This window comes from Manihot esculenta, chromosome 7 (assembly GCF_001659605.2).
Source record: "Manihot esculenta cultivar AM560-2 chromosome 7, M.esculenta_v8, whole genome shotgun sequence".
NCBI lineage: Eukaryota > Viridiplantae > Streptophyta > Magnoliopsida > Malpighiales > Euphorbiaceae > Manihot > Manihot esculenta.
The window spans coordinates 8404148-8427474 of record NC_035167.2 but is presented as its reverse complement, the minus strand read 5'-3'; the positions used below and the strand labels follow the sequence as shown (position 1 = coordinate 8427474).

The 23327-nt window shown below is 37.8% G+C and overlaps 1 protein-coding gene across 3 annotated transcripts; it reads right to left on the bottom strand.

Annotated features, from left to right (window-relative positions):
- Positions 1-381: 381 nt before the first annotated feature.
- LOC110619857 (protein NLP3) lies at positions 382-5942 on the bottom strand. Of its 3 annotated transcripts, none has more exons than XM_021763427.2 (5): positions 5767-5942; positions 3272-4306; positions 2765-2812; positions 1664-2672; positions 382-1483 (listed from the first exon to the last, which is right to left on the bottom strand). In XM_021763427.2, the coding sequence occupies exons 2-5, from the start codon at positions 4103-4105 to the stop codon at positions 636-638; spliced, it is 2739 nt and encodes a 912-aa protein (XP_021619119.1). In that variant the 5' UTR covers positions 4106-4306; positions 5767-5942; the 3' UTR covers positions 382-635. The 3 variants fall into 3 exon arrangements, with proteins under 3 accessions (XP_021619119.1, XP_021619120.1, XP_043814434.1); XM_021763428.2 differs by having other exon boundaries at positions 3272-4142; XM_043958499.1 differs by lacking the exon at positions 5767-5942 and adding an exon at positions 4486-4898.
- Positions 5943-23327: the final 17385 nt, after the last annotated feature.

Below are 23327 nucleotides of genomic sequence, written 5' to 3'. Positions count from 1 at the left end.
AAGGACTTTTAATTTTATTGATTATTAGTATTATGTCATTCATGCTTCCTCTTGGAACAGTTAAATGCTTTAAAAGTTATGAAATGGTCACTAATATAAAGGCCATTGACTAACCAAATATACCCTAAATTTTTCTTTATTAATCAAGTTTTGATGCAATGGATGTCAAGTTGAAATCATTCAATATCCTTGATCAATTGAGTTCCATCTTGACAACTTCTGACAATGCCCATCTCACTTTGAAAAAAAATGTTTGATTTTACATATGGAAAAATTCATTTGTAAATGATGAAATTTTATTTGTAATTAAATATAAACTCTCTTTGCAAATGAAGGTGCAATACGTTTATGAATTACGCAGATTGTCCGTTTGAGAATCTGTTAGAGATATAAATTTAATGGATTTCGTTTTTGATATCCATTTGTATTTCGAAAATTTATTGTAACAGTGAAATGCTGTTTTGTGTTCCCCATGATTTCTACAGAATTCTCAAGTCTCCAGTTTCCTTACAACTAGTCATTACTACATAAACAAGATCAATGCAAACTAATACTAAGATAATAAGGAAAAGATTTTGAGCAAGTGCATATCTACTGTCTAACTTTAAAGTTGAAACACCAAATCCTTAATGGCATTAGAACAAGCCTTTGATTCTGAATGAACTTCCTAGATTTGATTTGGAAGCTTGATGAAGAGATATTTTGATGGTGTTGCATTGAGAGAGTCTAAGCAAATCTATACACTCCTCAAGATCAGCATCACAGGTCAAAAGTACAGGCTCCTGATCAATGTCCAAATACTTCAGATCTATTCTGCTGAAATCATCTATTTTGAAACGCTTAGCAATCTCTTGCTGCAAGTCCCTGAAATCCCAATTTGGCAAGAAACTGAATCTTATGTTTTCTTCTCCAAAAGTAGCTTTCACTCTAAAGACCATGCCATCTTGTAAACTATGGCCAGTAGTATTCCCATGTAATGTTTTATGGCTTAGAGAGCTTTTAAGGACCTTTGGTTCCTTTTCCTCCTGATTTAGGTTATGCAGCTCCGGTTTGCTGTAAGCTTTCTTCAGCATTAGGACAGGGTCATCTATTGCTAAAGAACATCCAGTATTCAAGCCATTAATAGTGGTAAGCCGCTTTTCTTCATCGGTTGAACCAGAATTCTGACTGCATGAAGAGGACCGAGATTTTGGAACTTTGCCTTTGGGGCTGAACAGGCGGCTCCTAGGTTGTGGTTTTAAGATGCAGGAATTTTCACTCATCCTGGATGATGAAAATGGATCATTCCCAGAAAATTTTGATGAGCTCAATTCAGGGAAGCTTTTATAGAAGGAATCAATCTGAATGAGACCTTCTGCACCATGGATGGAGTTTACTATTAGTTGGAGTTTCCTCAAAGAGTGATCAACTTTCTTGATTTTTCGAGAAGGCCATCGGTTGATACCATGCTGCCTGCATATCCTTTTTAGTGTAGTGGGGCAAACTGCAACATAGATAATTTGGTTAACTACTTGTAATTGACTAGGCTAAAATATGAAGACTACTTGAATCACAAATCAAACATCTGAAATCTGTTATACCTTCACAAAGTTTTACTAGTACGAAATCATGATTTTGAACTTATAGTTCATATGAATTGAATAATGGTAACATAGTTTCTCACCTCCAATACTTTTAGCTGCATCCTTAAGGCTCCCAGCAAAATACTGTCGAAGAATTTGCAAAGTGATTGTCTTCTCTATCTTGGTCTGTCTTTTATCACTGGCTTTTTCGCTGCTACTAGAGCAATGCCGACCATTAGAAAAATTTTCTGCAATGTCAACACCAGGTTTAGGCATAGAACTTTGTGTAGCTTTCTGGAAATCTGAGAAAACCGGTTCTTGGTATAAGCCCATCTCATCATTTTCCCAATGGGTTATTACCTTGAACTCATCTTCAAGTTCTTCTTTTGGACATTCCCATGATATGAAAGAAAACTTGTCCTTATTTTGAGAATCCATCTCATGGGGAGTCGAGGATGATTCCTCTTGAGAGGATTCATTAGAGGGAGAAGCAACAAGCTCCTGGATTCCTTCTCTATTGTACCTTCCATCTGAAGCAACCACCATTTGCTCACTGACTTCTTCATCTATCTCTTTGTCCACAATAACATGAAAACTCTTGCAAGCCTGTTGCATGACGATTGACAGCATATCCCAAAAATGCTTTTGCTCTTCAATATCCTTGCAATCCCATGGAAAGAATAGCTCCAGGACAAATTCAATCAATCCAGTATATATGTTACATAGAGGAACTGCCAGAGCTGCACGCAAATTAAACATCCTAGCATGGTGAGAGAGAGGATAATTTGCTTTGCTAAAGGAGGTTATATCAGTAGCAAACCATTGCTTTTTGGTTGTGAAAGCTTTGCCCACTATCCCCTGATTTGGAAAAAGGTAGTGCTCAGAGCACGCTTCATGGAATCCCAGGAGATCACTATCAGCTACATAGCAAGCAGAATCCACAGTGGATAAACAATAATCATACTTCTTGGAAAACTGCCAGTGTTCAACTTCTCCTTGCCGATCACGTAAGGCCCATGTCATAGCTAAAGGCAGACCATGTGTCTTGCAGACAAATTGTAAAATATCTGATATCTCAAGAATTGAAATTTGATAGGACTCATTGCAAGCCTGTTAAAAAGGAAGCGTCATTCTTTTTATCATTAACAAACCATAAATTTCAAACACTTAAATCCATTGTTTTTAAGATAATGTCTAGTTACCTTTATACCCAGAGGGAAGAAGTCTTGTGAACTCTTTAGATCAACAGCCTGCAAATCAGTAGCTTTAGTTATATTAGAATAACAAGAAGTTCTTATCATAGCTCACGGTAAAGTTGAGTTCTACTATAAATTAAGGAATCCATAATTGCCGTTGCCTTTGATAGTTCCATATTTATTTAAAACTAAAACATCAATGAAAAAAATGCATTCAACAACGTGCAGATTACACAGAGAATTTTCATGGCACTTGCTAAACAAAAATTAACCCGAAATGAAATAAATCTATTATCATTATGAAATTTGCTCCAAGAAACAAATCATTATGAGATTGCAATTCATTATGTATATCAAGCATTAGTATGAATGTGAAGTATATGTTTGAACGCAAGGAATATTTTCAGGATAAATTCCAAGAATGTCTTGAAAAGAATAGGAAGGCCCATAAATTCAAAATTTGTCCATATATAAGAATAGAACGGGAAAAAGGAAAGGAGAAAAATAACAAACCTCTAGAGCTCTACCAACTATTTCTAGTTCCAGGCTATAGCTGATCTTTTGTGTTGTGGTTACAATTTCAACAACAGCCAAGCAAACTCCATTGTCTTGCTCAAAAACAGGCAATGCAAGACACCCACTAATGTTATACATCTTGGCGTAACTTTTTCTCGGGCACTCATCACTCCTGAAGAAACGAACGTCAGGTGTCCATTCAGGCAATTTCCCCAAGAAAACTCGACCAGGCAATCCAGCCAACTCTTTTAAATTCTCCTCAGCTGTGAGCTGAAATGTTTTTGAAACATTTCTATAACTTGCAAGACTCTTACAACTCGGATTGAGAGAGTAAGGCTGGTCAATAGTAGTGAGCACATTTTGACCTCCTATCTGAGTAGGCACCCATATCTGAATAAGTACATCGCTATCTTCCACATATTCTTTCAAGTACTTAATAGCTAACATCAATCTCTGCTTCACCGAATAAGATGGATCAATTAACCATCTGCTGCCTGAATTGCTTCCTTCAAGTGTAAAGCTTTCAGATTGTACGAAAGATTTGGCAGTCTCCGCTCCCTCAATTCCATGATAAGCTGAAGGTATGTTTTCAAACAAGGGTTTCATTTCTTTTCGATATATCTGATGATACAAGTCTTCACTGAAGGAAGAATATTCTGAATGGTCATATAGAACATGAGAGGTGAAGGGTTCCGGCTCCAAGGAGTTGGCTCTATCATTGTTCTCCAAGCAATATCCTTGAGACAAGGGTTTATCCATGACATCCAAATCCATGGTAGTGCTTGAGAAGGTCCATACTGTAGAATTAAGTGCAGAAGCACCATGGTCCATATAGAACTTGCTTTGAATTTGTATCTGATAATAGAGCCTGTGAAATCCAAATTGCAAAGGTTGTCAAGAGCCGGAACACATTAGGACAATAAATATGAAAAACAAAAAGAGGAACTTCCAGGAAGGATTGCTATTGCTTGCATCCAAAGATCCGAAATGCTCAAGTCGTAGAAACATCGTCAACTAAAATTGTCTTGAGAACTGCAATCACAAATACATTTCAGAGGCAGAAACCTGCCAGTGTAATTGATAACTAATACAAACATATAATATCTTAACTAATTCTACCTCAAATTATTCTAATATACTTACCACAACCATTGAGTTATTTCAGCCAAAAGATCAAAGAATTTAAAAAAGAAAAACATAATCAGACTCACAAACTGTTGGGAAAATCAAGCTTCAACACAAACCCCAAAATGATCAACTGAGTTGTATTGTCGGGTTTCTTTGATCTATAAAAAAAGTTTCCATCATCTCTTGTGGTGTAAAGTTGTTTTAAGGCCAAATGTTTTCTACTTAGTGGACAAACTGTTCCGAAAAAAGGATGATTATTGGCATTTTCATTTCTCAACTGAATCTAGCCCAAATTAAAATTTCAATCTAGAAAACTAAGAATATGTTTTATATCGTAATTTATTTTCACAAACAAAAAGTTTCAAAATCACAAAGATTGTGGGTCCATATAGTTTCAATTTTAATATATCATTAAATTAATCACACTTAAATCATCAATCAACCTTTAATTATTGGACAAATGGTTGAAGGTTTCCCTTTCTTTTTTTTTTTTTTTCAAGTTTCTTCTTTTTAAAACAAAAGTTTAAAAAGAGGAAATGGAAAAAGTAATTCAAATAATAATTTAAAAAACAATAAATATAAGAGTGAAAGAAAGGTAAGAAGATTGAAATTTAAAAGCACTATGATACAAATGAAAACCTACATATATCCCATTTCAAAACAGCAAAAATAACCTTTCTAATTATTTTTCTAACAGTATAGTATAACTTTTAAAGTTATATTTCAGTATAAAACAAGGTCATAGTGTCAAGAAGATGAAAATTTTCCATACAATAAAAAAGTAAGCTTTTAACGAATTACATATAATAATAATAATTAAATCTTAATTTCAGACTAATTAAATTAATTATATGAATATTTTGTCATTATTCAACTTTATAACGCTAAGTTTCATTATGATTTTTTCATATAATTTTATTTTTTATTTAACTATATCCGAAAAGTAAAATTTATATAGAACAAAATTTTGAAATTAATTTTTAATATATGATGAAAAGTAATTTTTTTCCTTAGAAAATAAACGAGTTATCCTTTATAAAACAGACCCAAGTTAATGAGCACTCAATAATAGGCTTCTTCTATGATTACTCAGACCATACTTACAATTTAAAATAAATTTGGGAACTTTTAAAGCGATTAAACAAAAAATAATAACAAAAAACATGTAAATTAATTATCACATATGGGATGAGGCAATTGGTTGAGGCTAATTGCGAAGTGTAACAACAGAGACATTTCAACAAACACTAACCCATCAAAAAAACAAAAATTCAACCAGCGAGCACATAAACTAACAGAATCAAGAAAATAATAGAGAGAGAAGATAATCAGTAAGAAATGGAGGAAAAAAGTGATTAACTCACCCGTTCTAGGAAGATACACTTGAAAAGGAACTGGATCAAGTATCTGCTGCTAGTGAGATGTGAAGTTCCTTTAAAGGAAACCCTGAATCAGATTGAAAAAAGATGAAAGATATCGTTGAAAGAGAGATGAATATATTCGCCAACTACTAGTGCTGCTTGGTTATGGTGTAGCTCGAGCGTCTCGCAGATGCTCTTTTTATAATGCCAAATGGGAACGCTCCAGGAATCTTCTCCCTTAAGGTAACTGCTTGCAAAGTCAATAATATAAAAGTTAGGGTTAAAAAAATATAAAATAAATTGAAAAGCCTAATATAAGTTTGATCTTAACGCTCTGTTTATTTGTAAATAAAATAGAAAATACTTTTAAGGAAACAATTTATTCTTTGTTTTTAATAATAATTTAAAAAATAAAAAATATTAATAAATTTATGTACACAAAATCCTTAAAATTAGTATAATCACTTTTTATTTTGAAAATAAAAAAATTATTTTTCTTAAAAATAGTTTAATATTTTTTTTAATTATAAAAATATTTTTTATTGATTAATTTTTTTAAATATAACAAAAAATGAAAAATATTTCACAACCAACTAATGACATCTTAATAAAAATTAAATATTTATATCAATATTTAGGCATGATTGATAAAACTGTATATAATGAATATATAAATTCACTTATTGATGCGGTGGATATGAAGTTGTGCAACGACGATTAATTAATTTATAAAAAAAATGTCAACTAATTAGTGCTTATAATAGTCATTCCGACTCTAAAATCAGTAAGTTGAGGAGAAGAAAAAGTATAATATAATGTTTTTAACTCAAGGATAATTATCTAAAAATTGTGTGTTTTGATCCCTGTGATTATTAGTTTTTATACCGTAAGAATATGAAGTTAATTATAGAATTTTTTGAAAATTTAGTTGGTATCGCCTAACTAATTAAGGATTCCGTGATTATAGATATAACGAGATCTGCTAAATTATTTTGTGTTAATGATAATTTTACATGAAAACTTGACTTGACTTATTTAGGGATGAGCGAGTTTTAATGAAAAATCGAGTGCTAAAATGTCCAAATCTTTCTTTCCACGATTCCATTTCTATCTTGTGGTGATAAAAAAAATTTATATTATTTTATTTTATATTTTTTAATAATAAATTTTAATTTTTTTATTACAATGATAATAAATAAATTAATATATGAAATGATGAGTATCTTAAAAAAAAAAATTAAATTCATTAATCATATATGAATATTAGGATAATTTGAATTATTACTCTTAATTTTTCAACAATTTTTTTTGGTAGAAGTGAAATTTGAGAACTCTCAATAAAGTTACTAATAGTTGAATATTGTTTGGAGCCACATGAATATTTTTAACTTATAGAAGAGAAGTGAGCCTTTAAATATTTTTTTTTTTAAATTACTTTAAATAAAAAATTTTATTTGTTGTGAAGCCTAATGACTTCTATTAATGCTGACTGTATGCCTTGTTGTATATACAAGATTCCCAACATTTTATTTTAATATAAATTTTATTGAAAAAAATAGGCAATTTGACATTTTTAGCTTTTTTTATGATAGTATTTTAAGTATGAATAAGGGTCAATGAAAGGTATCTCAATTTATTATGACCTTTTCTAATTTGTTAGGTTCAATGATTTTAGAATCCAGCAAACTACAAACCATTATATACTTCAATTTAACCATGGTTAGATAGCTTAGTTCCTCATTTTCTCTTTATTTCCTTTTTTTTTCTAAATTCATAATAATTAGTTTAATCAATTAGAAAATTAAATTAAATTTATTTATTTTTTATAAAAAAAAACTATCCTTTAAATAGTAATAATTCGATAATGATAAAAAATATTTTATAAATCAGTCTATATTAATTTTATAATAACAAAAATTAAAAATTATTTCAAATTACTAAAAATCATTATTACCACTAAATTAATTAATTCATATGTAATATAATTTATTTATTTATAAATATATTCAAATTTCATCGGTCACATAACGGTTAAACTTTTATTAAATCAAGATCAATTTTAGATTTTATTTTTACTATTAACTATTTGATTTTATATTTTATATTATTCGAAACAAATTAAATTTATTTAATATTAATTAAAAATATATAAATTTAATTAGATTTATTTTATTATAAAAATTTCAAATGTTTTGAATATCGGGGGGCAAGATGCGGAGAATCGGTGAAAAATTAAATCAAATTTCAGTTACAGTTGATGTCCCTTCGCAGGATCGAGTCGCCACGGCGATCACATGTGCTCAACCAATAAAATGACACGTATGTCTAACCAATAAGAGAATATTCAATTTGTTAACCATAATGGTCCCCACCGATGGCGGATTCCCCCATGACTTTTCAGAATCCAAATAACAAATTAATTAATTAATTAATTAAGATGCATTATTAGTAATATCCCACGAGATTTGGTGGCATGTCCACATCGAAATCATTATCAAAGTTTTTTTTTTTTTTTTTCCCTTAAAAGATGATACAGATTCAGTGATTCTTGACATAGTATAACAAAATTAGAATCGTCATCAGGTAATTAAAGTTAATTATATGAAATAAAGTATGGATCTAATTAATATTATAAAAACCCTAATTGAAAGTGAATTATAATATCAACAAGCAAACATGTGGCCAATGAATCAAAGTTGCTTCCTTAATTAGTCTTGTATAGCCTTTCTCTATGAAAATTAATGGGTTAGATCAAATAATATTTTTAATAAGATTTGAGTGTTTTACCCACAATCTAATAATCAATTGGCAAGGTGGGAGATGTGGCGATTAGCATGCGTAAGAAAAGTTAATTAGATTGTTATTTTTTAAATCTCTAAGTGCATCCCACAAAGTCTATTTTTATTATAAAAGCTCCTCATCCACTTGCATTTTTCTTGTAAGTGTATATTTCTATATTAATATTATAAATATATCGCTCAACTGTCTGTTTGAAATTGAATCCCATATCGATGGAATACAGTAATTATATAATAGGTAGCACAAAAGTACTAAATAATTTGGATCAAGTGAAAAGTGAGTCTAAAAATCATTTGGTCTAATTTGGATCGGACTATTTCAATTAATGTCAGTCACTTTAAATCAGATAAATTGTGCAGAACTAGTGGAATTGCGAGGAAAGAGCTATTTGTGAGAGACGAGGTGAAGCCGTATATTCGATTCAGTTGTGATAAAAACGTCGCAAAATTTAGTGGGACCGAATGTAATAGTCAACTCTACTTGAAATTCAATTTGACGAAATACGGCAAAATAATATATAATAGTTAGTACAAAACTATTAAATAAATTAAATTAATTATTTTTAATGAAGTGAAAATTGAGTAAAAAATTATTGAGTAAAAAATTATTTAGATCCGTTTAAATCCAACTGTTAAATAAATAAATTTCTTTTTATTAATACAATATTATAATTAAATTGAATCCTTAAGATTTAGAGGGTATGGCTTTATAGAAAAGACTAGCAATTAATAAATTAGAAATATATTATGTGATGCCCACGTCACCAAGGAGAATTTAAGCATTATTTACGTGAAGGATGAGCCCACCCTACCATTATTATTATTTTGATGGAAGCCCACCTTATTAGAAAAGAAGGATCATTAGCAAATTAATTAAAACATATGTCAGTTTCATGATAGAATCACATCTTACGTCACAATTTTGATAATTGCTACTAAGTGGTATCTACTGTATGGACAAACTAACTACATGACAATATACGTGGTATTAGTACGGAGTTAATTTGTAATAATTAATGGTATGATATTCTCAGTGGTATCTCAATGAGTGAAATCTTGGGAAGTGTGAATGAGGTGCCGATGAATTCTACATCTCCACCAGTTGCGCCCAATCTCTACATTTAGAGTTGTCTCTTAAAGACGGCTGGTTCTTCTCGTCTTAACAAAGGGTTCATCTTGTATGGTTGAAGGGGTTGTGTGTTGATATAGTTCAAAAATAATAATTCTAAGAACATGTAAAAGAAAGTGACAGTGACATTATATCTAGAATATACCATAAGTTAGGGCCAATCATTCAGTCGGTTTGATTTAAAATTGAATCGAACTGAATAAATCGAAAATTAAAATTTTAATATTTATGAAAATTGAATCGAACTGATTTTGATCAGAAATCGAATCGAACCGAACTGGTCTGATTCGGTTCGATTTGATTTGGTTTGATCAGTTTCAATTTTTAATAATTTTTTTATTTTTTACACTTTATTTTTAATTTTTTAAAATTTAATTAAAATATTTTAATTTTAATATAATTTAATTTCTCTATATTATTAAAAATAACATATTATTATCACTAATTGGTTCGGTTCGATTTTTTCGATTTTTTTCTGATCAAAACTGAACCGAACCGAAATAAATAAAATTTCTAAAATTAAAAACCGAACCAAACCGAATTAAATAAAAAACCGAATCGAATTTTAAAATTAATTCGATTCGATCGATTTTTTCGGTTTGAACCGAATAGTGCTCACCCCTACCATAAGCTGCTGTTATGAGACGAGATCACACGATAAAAATTTAATTGGTTAATATGCAATTCTATTTATGGAGAGAAAGACTCAAATACTAATTTTTTATTAAAACTCGTCCCCCTTTAAAAAAATCGAGTTTTCACATAAAATTACCATTAATGACACGATCTAGCAGATTTTTGTTATTCCAATTAAGCCAATTAAGCCGATGAAATTTTTTATCAATTAGTCAGTCACATTATTGCTCGATTATCATAGAATACTATAATTAATTTATTCTTCTTACCGTATAAAAGTTAATAATTATAAAGGTAAATGTATGCTTTCTTTTATACAACTACTCGTAAGTTCAGAATATTACATTACACTTATCCTTCTCTCTAATTTGCTGATTTAAGTATTGAAATGATTATTATAGGCATCAACCACCTTACTGCTCTCTCTCTTATAGATTGATCAATCAAATCTATTTTTCAATTATATAAAAAAGTAACATATTTTAACATTGATATCTTTGAAGAGTGAGGTGAATAGGGCTATAAACGAACCAAACTATTCATGAGCTCTTCGAAACTCGACTCGATAAAAATTCGACCGAACTCGATTCGATTTCTAAATGAGGTGAGTTCAAATTTAATTTAACTTGAATTCAGTAGTATTCGACTCCTTAAAGTTCGCGAACTGGCTCGTTAAGAGACTTGCGAGCTAGTTCATTAAGAGACTCATGAACATGCTCGTTAAGAGACTCGTTAAGAGGCTCGTGAGCAGGCTTGTTAAGAGATTCATGAACAGACTTGTTAACATACTCGTTAAGAGGCTTGACTCAATTCGATTATACCCCTATTTCAGATGAATTAATTACATATTTTTTTAACTATTTAATCTATTTACTGTATATATTATTAATTTATATATCTCTATTCTTTAATTATATAATTATATTATTAGTTTATATATTTATTTTTTACTTTATGTCTTTCTAAGTAGATATTTTTTTAAAATTATTAAATCTCTTAATAAACTATTGTTATTATTATTACTTTCATATATTTATATATGTATTTATATGATTATTTTCCTACTTAATATTATTTGCTTAATTTTATAAATTAAATTAAAATTTTTATATAATTTAAATATAAATCCATATGATTCTATTAATAAAATTTGAGTATAATGTATATATATAATTATATAATTTAAATTGATTATACTTATATTAATATATTTATGTTATGTAATATTTTATATTTATATTATATGTATAGTATTTTTTATACAATATAAAATAATTTAATATAAATTATATATTTAAATAAAAATAAATAATAATATATAAATAATTAGATGATAATATATGAATAATTAATGATAATATATTAATAAATTTTATATAAAAATCTCTATTGATACTAACAATAAAATTAGACAGATTTAATTAAACTTGTGTGATGACCACCAGGTCTTCTACCCTTGGGATAAGGTCTGACCCTAATGAGGAAGGCAGACCTAAAGCCCACCAGACCCTTTTGAAAGTGAACCAGTCCACATCGCGCATTTCAGCCCAGTCGAGAAACCAGGTCAAACAGACCTCACACGTGGGCCCTTCTAAAGGAAGTCCAGCCTGGTGATGTGACAAGAGGAAGGAGAGCAAACCCAGTCACTTCGCAGCCCTGCCCGCATGCATGCCGAGGGAAATTAAATGGCCGCCTGGCGTGGAAAGGGGCTCTAACACATCCGTACGTATGGACTTGAGTGACAGAGACAGGTGACATTGTAGCAGAAAGGCGGTTAGACATCACTAGCGGACAAAAGGTAAAGGGATAAAAGGGGAGGAACGTCTTCCTCTCCATCTAAGCTTACACAACCACTATAAACCCTACTTTTTAGATCTCAGAATATCAATTGGCGCCGTCTGTAGGAATGAAGGAGATATTTCATTACCAGAGTTTCGTTCTTGTAATACTCACTGAGATCCATATGGCAAACCATAACGAAAACCATACCAATAACACCCCAAATGACCTGAGCTCTACTCAAGAAGGACAGCAATTCTCTTTCTCCAGTCCTACAATCCCCTCCAACCAACCACCAGTGTTGTTTAATCGCTCACCGAGCTCAGCAGGGAATGTGCCCAGAACCACCATATCCAACCAAGAACTTCAAACTATGGCACTTCAGCTACAGAACATTGCCCATTGGCTGAGGTAGATGCTACAGCAGAGGGGTCTCAATACCCCATTAAACATACCTCTGTAGCTGAAGGGGTCCATACCACTAAGCCTTAACCCACTTTCAACTATCAGATCCCTCAGCAAAATAGTAGGAGGACCGGAGAAGGGAGCGGAGGAGCTGGTAAAGAGGAGGAGTTGGCAGCCAGAGCTCGAGGAAGAAGGGTGAGAGAACTCATTGAAAATGATGAAGCAAAGAGCTACTTTGTAGGGACAGCTAGGAGAACCGAGAGTGAAGAATGGGGAGAAGGATACCGCCTGGAGAAGAGGCCAAGACAGGAGGAGGTGGACGTGGACTAGAATTTACAAAGAATGAAGGAGCAGCTTTTAGCTGAACTGGGGGCAAAAGACAACAGCCAGACCTTCCTACCCACATCCTCACCGTTCTTTGGATGGATCCAATAAGAAACCATCCCCAAGAAATTCATGATGCCACCCATGGCGACAAACAATGGAGTTAGGAACCCTTAGGAGCACATCCTAAACTACAAAACGTTCATGGAGCTTTAGACTCTATCAGATGCCTTGATGTGTAAGGTGTTCCCCACAACTCTTACAGGACCAGCAAGGGCCTGGTTCAATAGTCTGGAGGCGGGGAGTATGAGGAGCTTCGGGAACCTCACCAATATCTTAATCAGCCAGTTCATAGCAGAGGTCCCGGCTGAAAGGAAGACCAGCTATTTGGAGACGGTTAGACAAAGGAAGAACGAGTCCTTGAGGGAGTATGTAGCCCATTTTAACATAGAGGCCTTGCAGATCCAGGAGCTGGATGAAAGTCAAGCTGTGGAGGCCATGTAGAAAGGGACCACATCCATTGAGTTTTTTGGATCGCTGTATAAAAAGCCACCCACTACCTTGGCCGAACTGATGAAGAGGGCCGAGAAGTATATAAGGCAGGATGACGCCTTGACAACTAGCAGTTTCGCCAGGGAGGCTGCAGACAGAGGCAAGGTGATAGAAAAAAGGAGGTCAGAGAGACTTGAAAGAAGATGGAATAAGGGGCCTGAAGTGTATAGGCAGCTCTAGGACAGGAAGGAGCAGAGGGCATATCCACCTCAGGTCCCTGAAGCAATAACCCCCCTCAACACATGTAGAGCCGAAGTGCTCATGGCAGTTCAAGATAAGGATTTCCTCCAACGGTCCAAGCCCATGAAAGTAGATGTAAGTCGGAGGGATCCTGACAAGTACTGCCAGTACCACCGCATCCATGGCCATAACACCAACAGCTGCTACCAGCTGATCAGTGAGATTGAGAGGCTGATCAAGAGGGGGAATCTTTGGAACTTTGTGAAGAAACGAGAAGGAGAGAGGCCCTAGTAGAACCCCACAGCAGAAAGGCCCTGTAGACACGGGGCAGGGCCCGTGAATGATGGCTCCAGTGGAACCATCAATATGATTGTCGGAGGGACTGGAGGCCGAATGAGTAGAAGAGGAAGGAAGAGAAGCCGAAGTGGGGAGGGGAGCAGCAACGAAGTTTTGCAAGTGGTAGAGCACTCCCCAGTGACCATCTCCTTCTCCCCTGAGGACGCTTACGGCATTCAAATGCCCCATGATGATGCTCTTATCATCGAGCACTTCGGCTGGCAGAGCCACCCCTATCTCAGACTCACTATGCAGTTTTCTTGGTAGTGGAGCTCCCTCTGAGCTGCAATGCGATCTTGGGAAGGCTTGTGATGTACGACTTTGAAGTGGTAACCAGCATCAGATACCTAACCCTGAAGTTCCCAACAAAGGCAAGGGTGGGAGTAGCCCGAGGGAGGCAGGAGGAAGTAAGAGCAGTGTATCTAGCCACAGTGGTAGAACCGAGTACAGCAGCGGAGGGGATAAAACTGGAGGTCATGGAAATCAAAGATGAGAAGAAAGAAGCCAGGACTAAGCCCATTGGAGAGCTAGAGACCTTCCAACTATCAGAGGAAGAGACAGACAAGGTTTTCAGCCTCAATGCGAGCCTGAATGAAGAGTAGAAAGTGGTAGCTATGGCCTTAATCCGAGGACATGCCTCAAGCTTCGCTTGGAAGCCATTCGACATGCCAGGAATAGACCCTGAAGTGATGACCCACAAGCTCAATTTTCTCCCTGAGGTGAAACCAATAAAGCAGAAAAAGAAGGTATTCGGGAAGGAGAAACAACAAGCTACTAAGGAAGAAGTGCAGAAATTAGAGGAGGCAGGATTCATTAGGGAAGTCATGTACCCACAGTGGTTAGCTAACCCTGTGTTAGTGAAAAAAGCTAATGGCAAATATAGAATGTGTATAGACTTTACCGACCTAAATCAGGCCTGCCCAAAAGATTGTTACCCCCTTCTCGATATTAATAAAATGGTTGATTCCACAGCCAATTTTAATTATATGACATCCCTTGATGCAATGTCTGGTTATCATCAAATTCTAATGGACAAGTCAAATGAAGAGAAGACCTCATTCATAATTGAAAATGGGACTTATTGTTACAGGGCCATGCCCTTCGGGTTAAAAAACGCAGGGGCGACGTACCAAAGACTGATGAATAAGATCTTTAAGGGTTAGATAGGGAGGAATGTAGAAGTGTATGTAGATGACATGATAGTGAAGAGTCAGACCTTCCAGCAGCACTTGGCAGATCTGAAAGAAGTATTTGGAGTACTAAAGCAGTACTAAATGAGGCTGAACCCGGCAAAGTATACTTTCTTCATCAAAGGAGGAAAGTTCCTGAGCTAAATGGTCAATGAAAAGGGCATTGAGCCAAATCCTAAGAAAGAGATGTGCAGAGACTCATAGGAAGGGTGGTAGCACTTAACCGTTTCATGTCAAAGTCTACAAAAAGGTGCCTACCATTCTTCAAGAAGCTGAGAAAAGTTTCAAACTTCGAGTGGACAGAGGATTGCCAGCAAGCCTTCAAGAGCCTCACGCAATACCTCAACCCACCACATGTGCTCAGCAGTCCATTAGCTGGAGAAGAACTCCTGATCTACCTAGCGGCCTCAGAACAAGCCATAAGTGTTGTGCTAGAAAAGGAAGAAGGGGGAGAGCAGAAGCCAGTCTTCTATGTCAACAAGGTGCTCAAAGACACCGAGGTCAGATACCTAAACATAAAGAAGTTGGCATTCACCCTGCTGTTGGCAGTAAGGAAGTTTAGAGTCTACCTTGAGAGCCATCAGGGAGTGGTGATGATAGATCAGCCTTTGAAGAAAATACTTCATAGACCGGAGACTTCAAGTCAGATGCTCGCTTGGTCTATTGAAATTGGCCCATACTCTCTTGAATACCTACCTCGGACGGCCATCAAAGCTCAAGCCCTTACTGATTTCATAGCAAAATGTTCCTTCAATGAAGAGCAGACAGAGCTCATAGAGAATCATCAGGTATGGCAGGAGGAGAGAGTGAAGAACATCTCATATGGGAATTTAACTGGAGATTGTTTGTAGATGGGGCGCCTAGCGCCGAGGGCAATGGCGCTGGGATACTGTTGAAAGGCCTATAAGGGTTCAAGGTCTGTTACACCTTGCGATTAGAGTTTACTGCTTCGAATAACATGGTAGAATATGAAGCCTTAATAAATGGGATGCTGATAGCAATGAAAGTAGGGGCAACCGACCTCAAAATAAGCAGCAACTCCCAGCTGGTGATCAATCAAATAATGGGGGCATACCAAGCAAAGGACCCCACCATGCAGAAGTACTTGGTGAAGGTGAAAGTTGTAGAAGCTGAGCTCGACGAGCAGGGATTTATTGTACAATGTCAGAAAATACCTCGAGAAGAGAACGAAGAAGCAGATCTGCTCAGCCGCTTATCTGAAGAAGAGTTAGAACAACTTCTAGATGAAGTGTACATACAGCACATTAGCATCCTCGCCTTTGAGAGGCCTGTTGCAATAATGTAGATTGAAAAAGGGCAGAATTGGATGACTCCATCCCTTGAATATTTAGAAAGAGGGAAGCTCCTTGAAGATAAAGTTGAAGCAAAAAAAATTGCAGCTCGAGCTGTCAATTATCAAGCAGTAAGAGGGGCCTTATATCGAAGATGGAAATCCAGTCCGTGGCTTCAATGTGTAAGCCTCGAAGAAGCAGCCAGGGTGATGAAGGAGATACATTAGGGAATCTGTGGGGCACATGAAGGAGCAGGAACGCTGGCAAACAAAATTTTCAGGCACGACTATTGTTGGCCCACAATTAAGAAGGAGGCAGAAGAATTCATTAGAAGGTGCGACATATGCTAAAGGTTTGCCAACGCCGTCAACATTCCAGCCACTCCTCAGTCCAGCATATCTAGCCCATGGCCATTCTCACAGTGGGGCATAGACATCCTGGGTCCTTTCCCTAAGATCACGGGGCAAAAGAAGTTTGTGGTAGTGGCTGTGGAGTACTTCTCAAAGTGGCCTAAAGCCGAAGCCATCGCCACCATCACGGCACGAAACATGATAGACTTCATCTGGGGCAACATAATCTGCAGATTTGGGATACCAAGGGTACTTATATTAGACAATGGCAAGCGGTTCGCCTGCAAAACCTTCAAAGAATTCACAAGAAACATGGGCATCTGGCACAAGTTCTCCTCAGTGGTCCACCCTCAAACCAATGGCCAAACAGAGGTCACGAACCGAGCTATCCTTCAAGGGTTAAAAAAGCGACTGGATGGGGCAAAGAAGAATTGGGCGGCCGAACTTAATAGCATCCTGTGGGCATTCAGGACTACCCTTCGGAAGCCAACAAAGGAAATACCATTTGCACTGGCATTTGGCACCAAGGCAGTAGTCCATATCAAGCTGCAAATCCCTTTTCACCGTGTCCAGTTCGACAATAAAGGCACCAAAGGTGAAAAGCTGAGAAGTAATTTGGATGCCCTAGAGGAGATCAGAGAAGAGGTCCAAGTCCGCACAGCTGCTTACCAACAAAAAGTAGCTTGCTATTATAATTAGAAGGTCAGGAAAAGAAGCCTGAAGGTGGGAGATCTAGCTCTGAGAAAATTAGGAGCCACGAGAAAAAGAGCAGCAATGGGAAAGCTGGCACCGACCTGGGAAAGCCCCTTCAGAATAACTAAAGTTATCAAGCCTGGAGTGTACTGGATTGAAGACTTACAAGGGAATTCAGAGCCCCATGCTTGGAATATCCAACACCTGAACAGGTACTTTTCTTAAAAAAATGGTTGTATAATATCTTATACTCTGAAAACGTTTGTATTCTGACAAACATGAATGAAATAAGAAAGGTTATTATTATCATACTGTGTGTCTCCATTATATCTTTAAAAAAAGAAGAACAGGCACTAAAAGCCCTCAGTTAGGTGGGTGACTGGCCTCGAAAAATGACCACCAGCACCAAAAAATCGAGTTGAGAGGGAAAATGACAGCCAACACTACACAAATGAAGCTGAGAGGGATTGAAGCCCTTAGTGAGGTGGGTGGCTGGCCTCAGAAAATGACCGCCAGCACCACAAAACCGAATTGAGAAGGATTGAAGCCCTAAGTGAGGTGGTGATTGGCCTCAAAAAATGACCGCTAGCACCACAAAACCGAGCTGAGAGGGATTGAAGCCTTCAGTGAGGTGGGTGACTAGTTTCGGAAAATGACCGCCAGCACCACAAAACCGAGCTGAGAAGGATTGAAGCCCTAAGTGAGGTGGTGACTGGCCTCGAAAAATGACCTTCAGCACTACAAAACCGAGCTGAGAGGGATTGAAGCCCTGAATGAGGTGGGTGACTAGCCTCGAAAAATGACCGCCAGCACCATAAAACCGAGATGAGAGGGATTGAAGCCCTCAGTGAGGTGGATGATTGGCCTCGAAAAATGACTGCCAGTACCACAAAACCGACTTGAGAGGGATTAAAGCCCTCAGTGAGGTGGGTGACTGGCCTCGAAAAATGACCCCCAACACCACAAAATCGAGCTGAGAGGATGAAGTGACAATAAGGCCAAAGAACCTGAATCCCGTGCAAAGCTCTCAGTGAGGTAGGTGACTGGCCTCGGAAAATGACCCCCAGCACTACAAAACTGAGCTGAGAGGATGAAGCGATAGTAAGGGCAAAGAGCTTGAATCCCGTGCAAGCCCTCAGTGAGGTAGGTGACTGGCCTCGAAAAATGACCCCCAGCACTACAAAATCGAGCTGAGAGTATGAAGCGACAGTAAGGGCAAAGAGCCTGAATCCCGTGCAAGCCCTCACTGAGGTGGGTGACTGGCCTTGGAAAATGACCCCTAGCACCACAAACCGAGCTAAGAGGATGAAGCGACAGTAAGGCCAAAGAGCCTGAATCTCGTGCAAGCCCTCAGTGAGGTAGGCGACTGGCCTCGAAAAATGACCCCCAGCACCACAAAATTGAGCTGAGAAAATGAAGCGACAGTAAGGCCAAAGAGCCTGAATCCCGAACAAGGCCAAAGAGCCTCGAAGCGACAGTAAGGCCAAAGAGCCTGAATCCCGAGCAAGGCCAAAGAGCATAGAAGTGAGAGTGAATCCAAAGAGCCTGAATCCTAAGCTGAGCTACGCAAGACCGAGCTCAGAAGGTAATAAAATCCCAGGGAAGAAGATGATTGAACCTGGACAATGACCACCGGCACTGTCCGACCGAGCTAGAAATAAAAGGCTCAACAAAGAAAAATAATGGCATTAAGCCTCCCCTTGGAAGAAAAACTAAGGTAGAACGAAAACATGAACAAAACACAGAAGTGCAGCCTGTATTTGGCTCAGAATAAGGAGTAGCAAAGCAAGTCCGACCTTATTAAAAGGCTGGAAACACTTAAAGACCGAAAACAAAAATCCGAGCTCACGAGCTCGTTAAACAGACGGGCTCATTAGCCGGACGGAATCACGACATGAGGACAACCAAGCTGAATAAAGCCAAAACGTGAAGGAAATAGTAAAGAGCCGAACTCTCTATATGAAGAGGCCCACAAACACAGAACGTATAAGAAATGAGCAAGAACAAAGAGTCGTGCTCTCAGCCTGGACCAGCTCACGGTAAACAAATACTCAGCAAAGACGAGCCAAGTAAAGGAAAACACCAAAAGGCCAAGCTCCCCATCCTAGCAGGGTACACAGCCTAGAACACACTGACTGTCCAAGGGTTACATTGAAAATGATAAGGTGTCCAAACTCGTGGTAAGAACGAGACTCAAACATCGTCTAAGGCTAGGCACTTAGGCAAACAAGTTATTTCTTTAAGTATTATAGGTCTGAACTCGCAAACATTGAAGAGGTTGTGTAATATCCGGCTAGACTCCGGCGTTGAAATTCCAACCTTCCGACGGAATCCCCGTTGGAATCCGGAATCTCGGATGTCGGAACCTCTTAGAAGGGTAAAATAAGTTTTTCACAAAATGAATTTTATGATCTTACTGTTGGTTTTTGTGTTAAAGAATTTTTAAAAGAAAGAAAAATATTTTGAAAAGAAAACCCAGGTTTGGCCGCTGAACATGGTGCTGCCGCAGGAGCTCTCCTTTTGACCCCCGAAGGTGGTCTGGCCAGCCATCTATAAGAGGCCTCCAGTCCGAAAATGGGAGGGTTTCCCTCTCCATTTTCGAGCAAAGGTGAGTTCTTGCCCTCCCTTTGATGATTTTGTTGTTTTCCTTCAAAATATTCATGAGTTTTACCTTGTTTTTGAAGTTTTAAGCTTGAATCCAAGATTTTAAAGTTTGGAGACCGTTTCTCCTCAACTCCAAACTTGGGTCGCATCTATCTTAGATCTTCAAGAGGTAAGTGTAGATTCTTGCATTTTCCTATGTTTTAAGTAAGTTTTAAAAAGGGTTAAGGGTTAAAATGTATGAAATGGTTAGATCTAATGCTATAGGGTTTGAGTTGTATTTTTAATGAATGCTTGCTCTTGTGTTGTTTTTGATGTTGTTTGTTGGGGTTTAGGCTAGTTTTTATGCCCCTTATGCTTGATGAGTGAGTATATGCATGTATTCAGAAGTTGGGTATGACGATTGGAGAGTTTTGGTGGCTGAGTGTATAAGGCAGAATCAGATTCTGCCATTCTGAAGAACTCAGGTTCGGCCGCCGAAGCAAGGTTCGGTGCCCGAACCTGCCTGTGGAGGCAGCCTTTGGCCGCCTAACCTGCCCCTGAAAGGATGGACTTTCGGATCTGTGAAAGGGTTAGGCCGCCAGACTTGCCCCCGAAGGGTAGTGACTTTCGGATCTGTGGAGACCTTCGATCGCCGAACCTGCCCCCGAAAGTCCCTGACTTTCAGATCTTGAAGGGACCTTCGGCCGCCGAACCTGCCTGTAACGACCCGAAAATCGGACCGCTACCGGCGCTAGGATCCGGGTCGACTTAAGGCCGCCGGGACCCGTAGCAAGCCTGACATAAAACCTGTAAACCTGTATAATCCCATACATGATCAACAACATGCATAAAAATTAAAACTTTTCTTTCCATAAACATCAACCAAACTCAACCTGTGCATAATCATGAACATAACTTTGATCCCTCTGTGGGATCTCATCTGTGCCCTCAAAGGGTAACATAACCTGTGTTGAGCTGGTTTACATAAACATCATCAAGACCTCTAAGATCATGTATAAAAAGGGATACAACATTCTATGGTCAAGCACACACTAACATCCATAAAACTCATTACATAACTATACTGTACTTTTACATTACAATTTGATCATGTCCATTGCTAGCTATTACATAAACATGAGTTCTTTACTCTATCCGGACTCCCGCTCTATACTGTACCTGCAAGCCTGGGGGTAAAGGGAGAGGGGTGAGCTAAAAGCCCAGTGAGTAGAGCTATTAAAAACACATTAACACTATGCTCTATGAAATGCATCATAACACAAACAATTCACATAAGGGTTGGGTGAACTTGTCACCAATTAGTCCAAGTTAACTCTGTGCCAGGCCTGTAGAATGGGGCCTGGTCTTCCTGTTTTGGCATACATTACTTACCATTTTCCAGGGCCTCCTCTGGGCTCCTGGTCTTCGAGTCCCATAACTGTGCTTTACTCTGTGCCAGGCCTGTAGACTGGGGCCTGGTCTTTCTTACTCTGTGCCAGGCCGTAGCATGGGGTCCTGGTCTTCCTGTCCTGGACTAATTGGGTCATCCAACATTCACCCACATCAACAACAATAGATGCAATGCGACATATTCGTGAAACTAATGCAATCATCCTATTGCATAATCATGATGCATGAAACGTGATAAAACATTTTAATTTAAAAGATTGAGTTTAGTTCCACTCACCTCTGGCTGACTCTGACAACACCGAAGCAGCTGAACTCACTGCTGGGGTCCTCGGTTCCTCGGGTCCGAACCTACACAGGTGGACTCAAATGAGGGACCATACATACCTGAACATAACTCTAAAATATTCCCCAAAAACCCCCTAAAACATCATAAATTAACCATAAGAATACATGCATGAAATGGCTGGACAGGGCACTTTCGGCGGCAGGTTCGGCGGCCGAAAGTCCCTCCAGAGACGAAAGTCAGGCAGGTTCGGCGGCACCTTCGGCGGCCGAAAGTGCCAGACAGAGACGAAAGTCTCTTTTCGGGGGCACCTTCGGCAGCCGAATGCTGCCTCCACAAAAGGGGTTCGGCGGCCGAAACTCCCTTCGGCTGCCGAACCTGGTTTCTGCCAAACGGGCAGAAACTTGGTTCAAATGAACCTCCTGCCTCCCAAAACCATAAATCATGCATATATCTCAACCAAAACATGCATACAAGTTCCTAGGGGCCTCAAACCTACATATACCCCATCTACAACACTTCAATCATACACAATCAAGCTACATTGCTCAAAACATCAATATATATCCATAACTCAACATATACCCTAACATGCATTTCTACCCATAGATCTTGCATAAAACTTATTTAAAACACATAAGGAGCTTAAGATCGGCTCTTACCTCTTGAAGATCGAGAGGGAGACGACCTAAACTTGGAGATCCACGAAAGTGAGCTCCTGAGTTCCCAAAGCTCCAAAACTTGGTTTAAATGCTCAAAGATCTTCAAAACCAAAGTTATAAACTTGTAAAGATCATGGAAAAAGGAAGGAAAAACTCAAGATTGGGGAAGGATGGTGGAATGCTCGCCTTGGCCGAAATGGGGAGAAAAAGCTCGCCCATTTTCGGCTAAGGGACCCTTTTATAGGTGGCTGGCCAGGCCACGTTCGGGGGCCGAATGAGCCTCCGCATCCATGCAATGTTCGGCGGCCGAACTTGACTTTCGGCGGCCGAACCTGAACTTCCCTAACTCATGCTTTCGGGGGCCTAACGTGCCTCCAAAACGCATGCATGTTCGGCGGCCGAACTTGACTTTCGGCGGCCGAACCTGGGTTTTCCTCCAATGCTATTTTCATGCAAAAAACTCATTTAGTTTCATACTTTAAAACATTAAAATTCATGAAAACATTTTATAAAACAAGTCTTTACCCTTCTAGAGATCTCCGACATCCGAGATTCCACCGGTCGGTAGGAATTCCGATACCGGAGTCTAGCCGGGTATTACATTCTCCCCCCCTTAAGAACATTCGTCCCCGAATGTTCCTCAACTAGTACATGCATACCAAACAATATAACATACACACATAAACACATAGAGACTAACCTCTAAAAGAGATGAGGATATTGCCGGAGCATGGACTCCCGTGTCTCCCAAGTGCATTCTTCTATATTGTGGTGGTTCCACAGGACTTTCACCATCGGGATTTCCTTGTTCCTTAGCTTTCTGATCTGGGTGTCTAGGATCCGTACTGGCTGCTCAACATAGGTGAGATCCTCTTGGATCTCCACATCAGGCTCACTAAGAATCTTGCCCGGATCTGACACGAACTTTCTCAACATAGAAACATGGAAAACCGGATGGATTC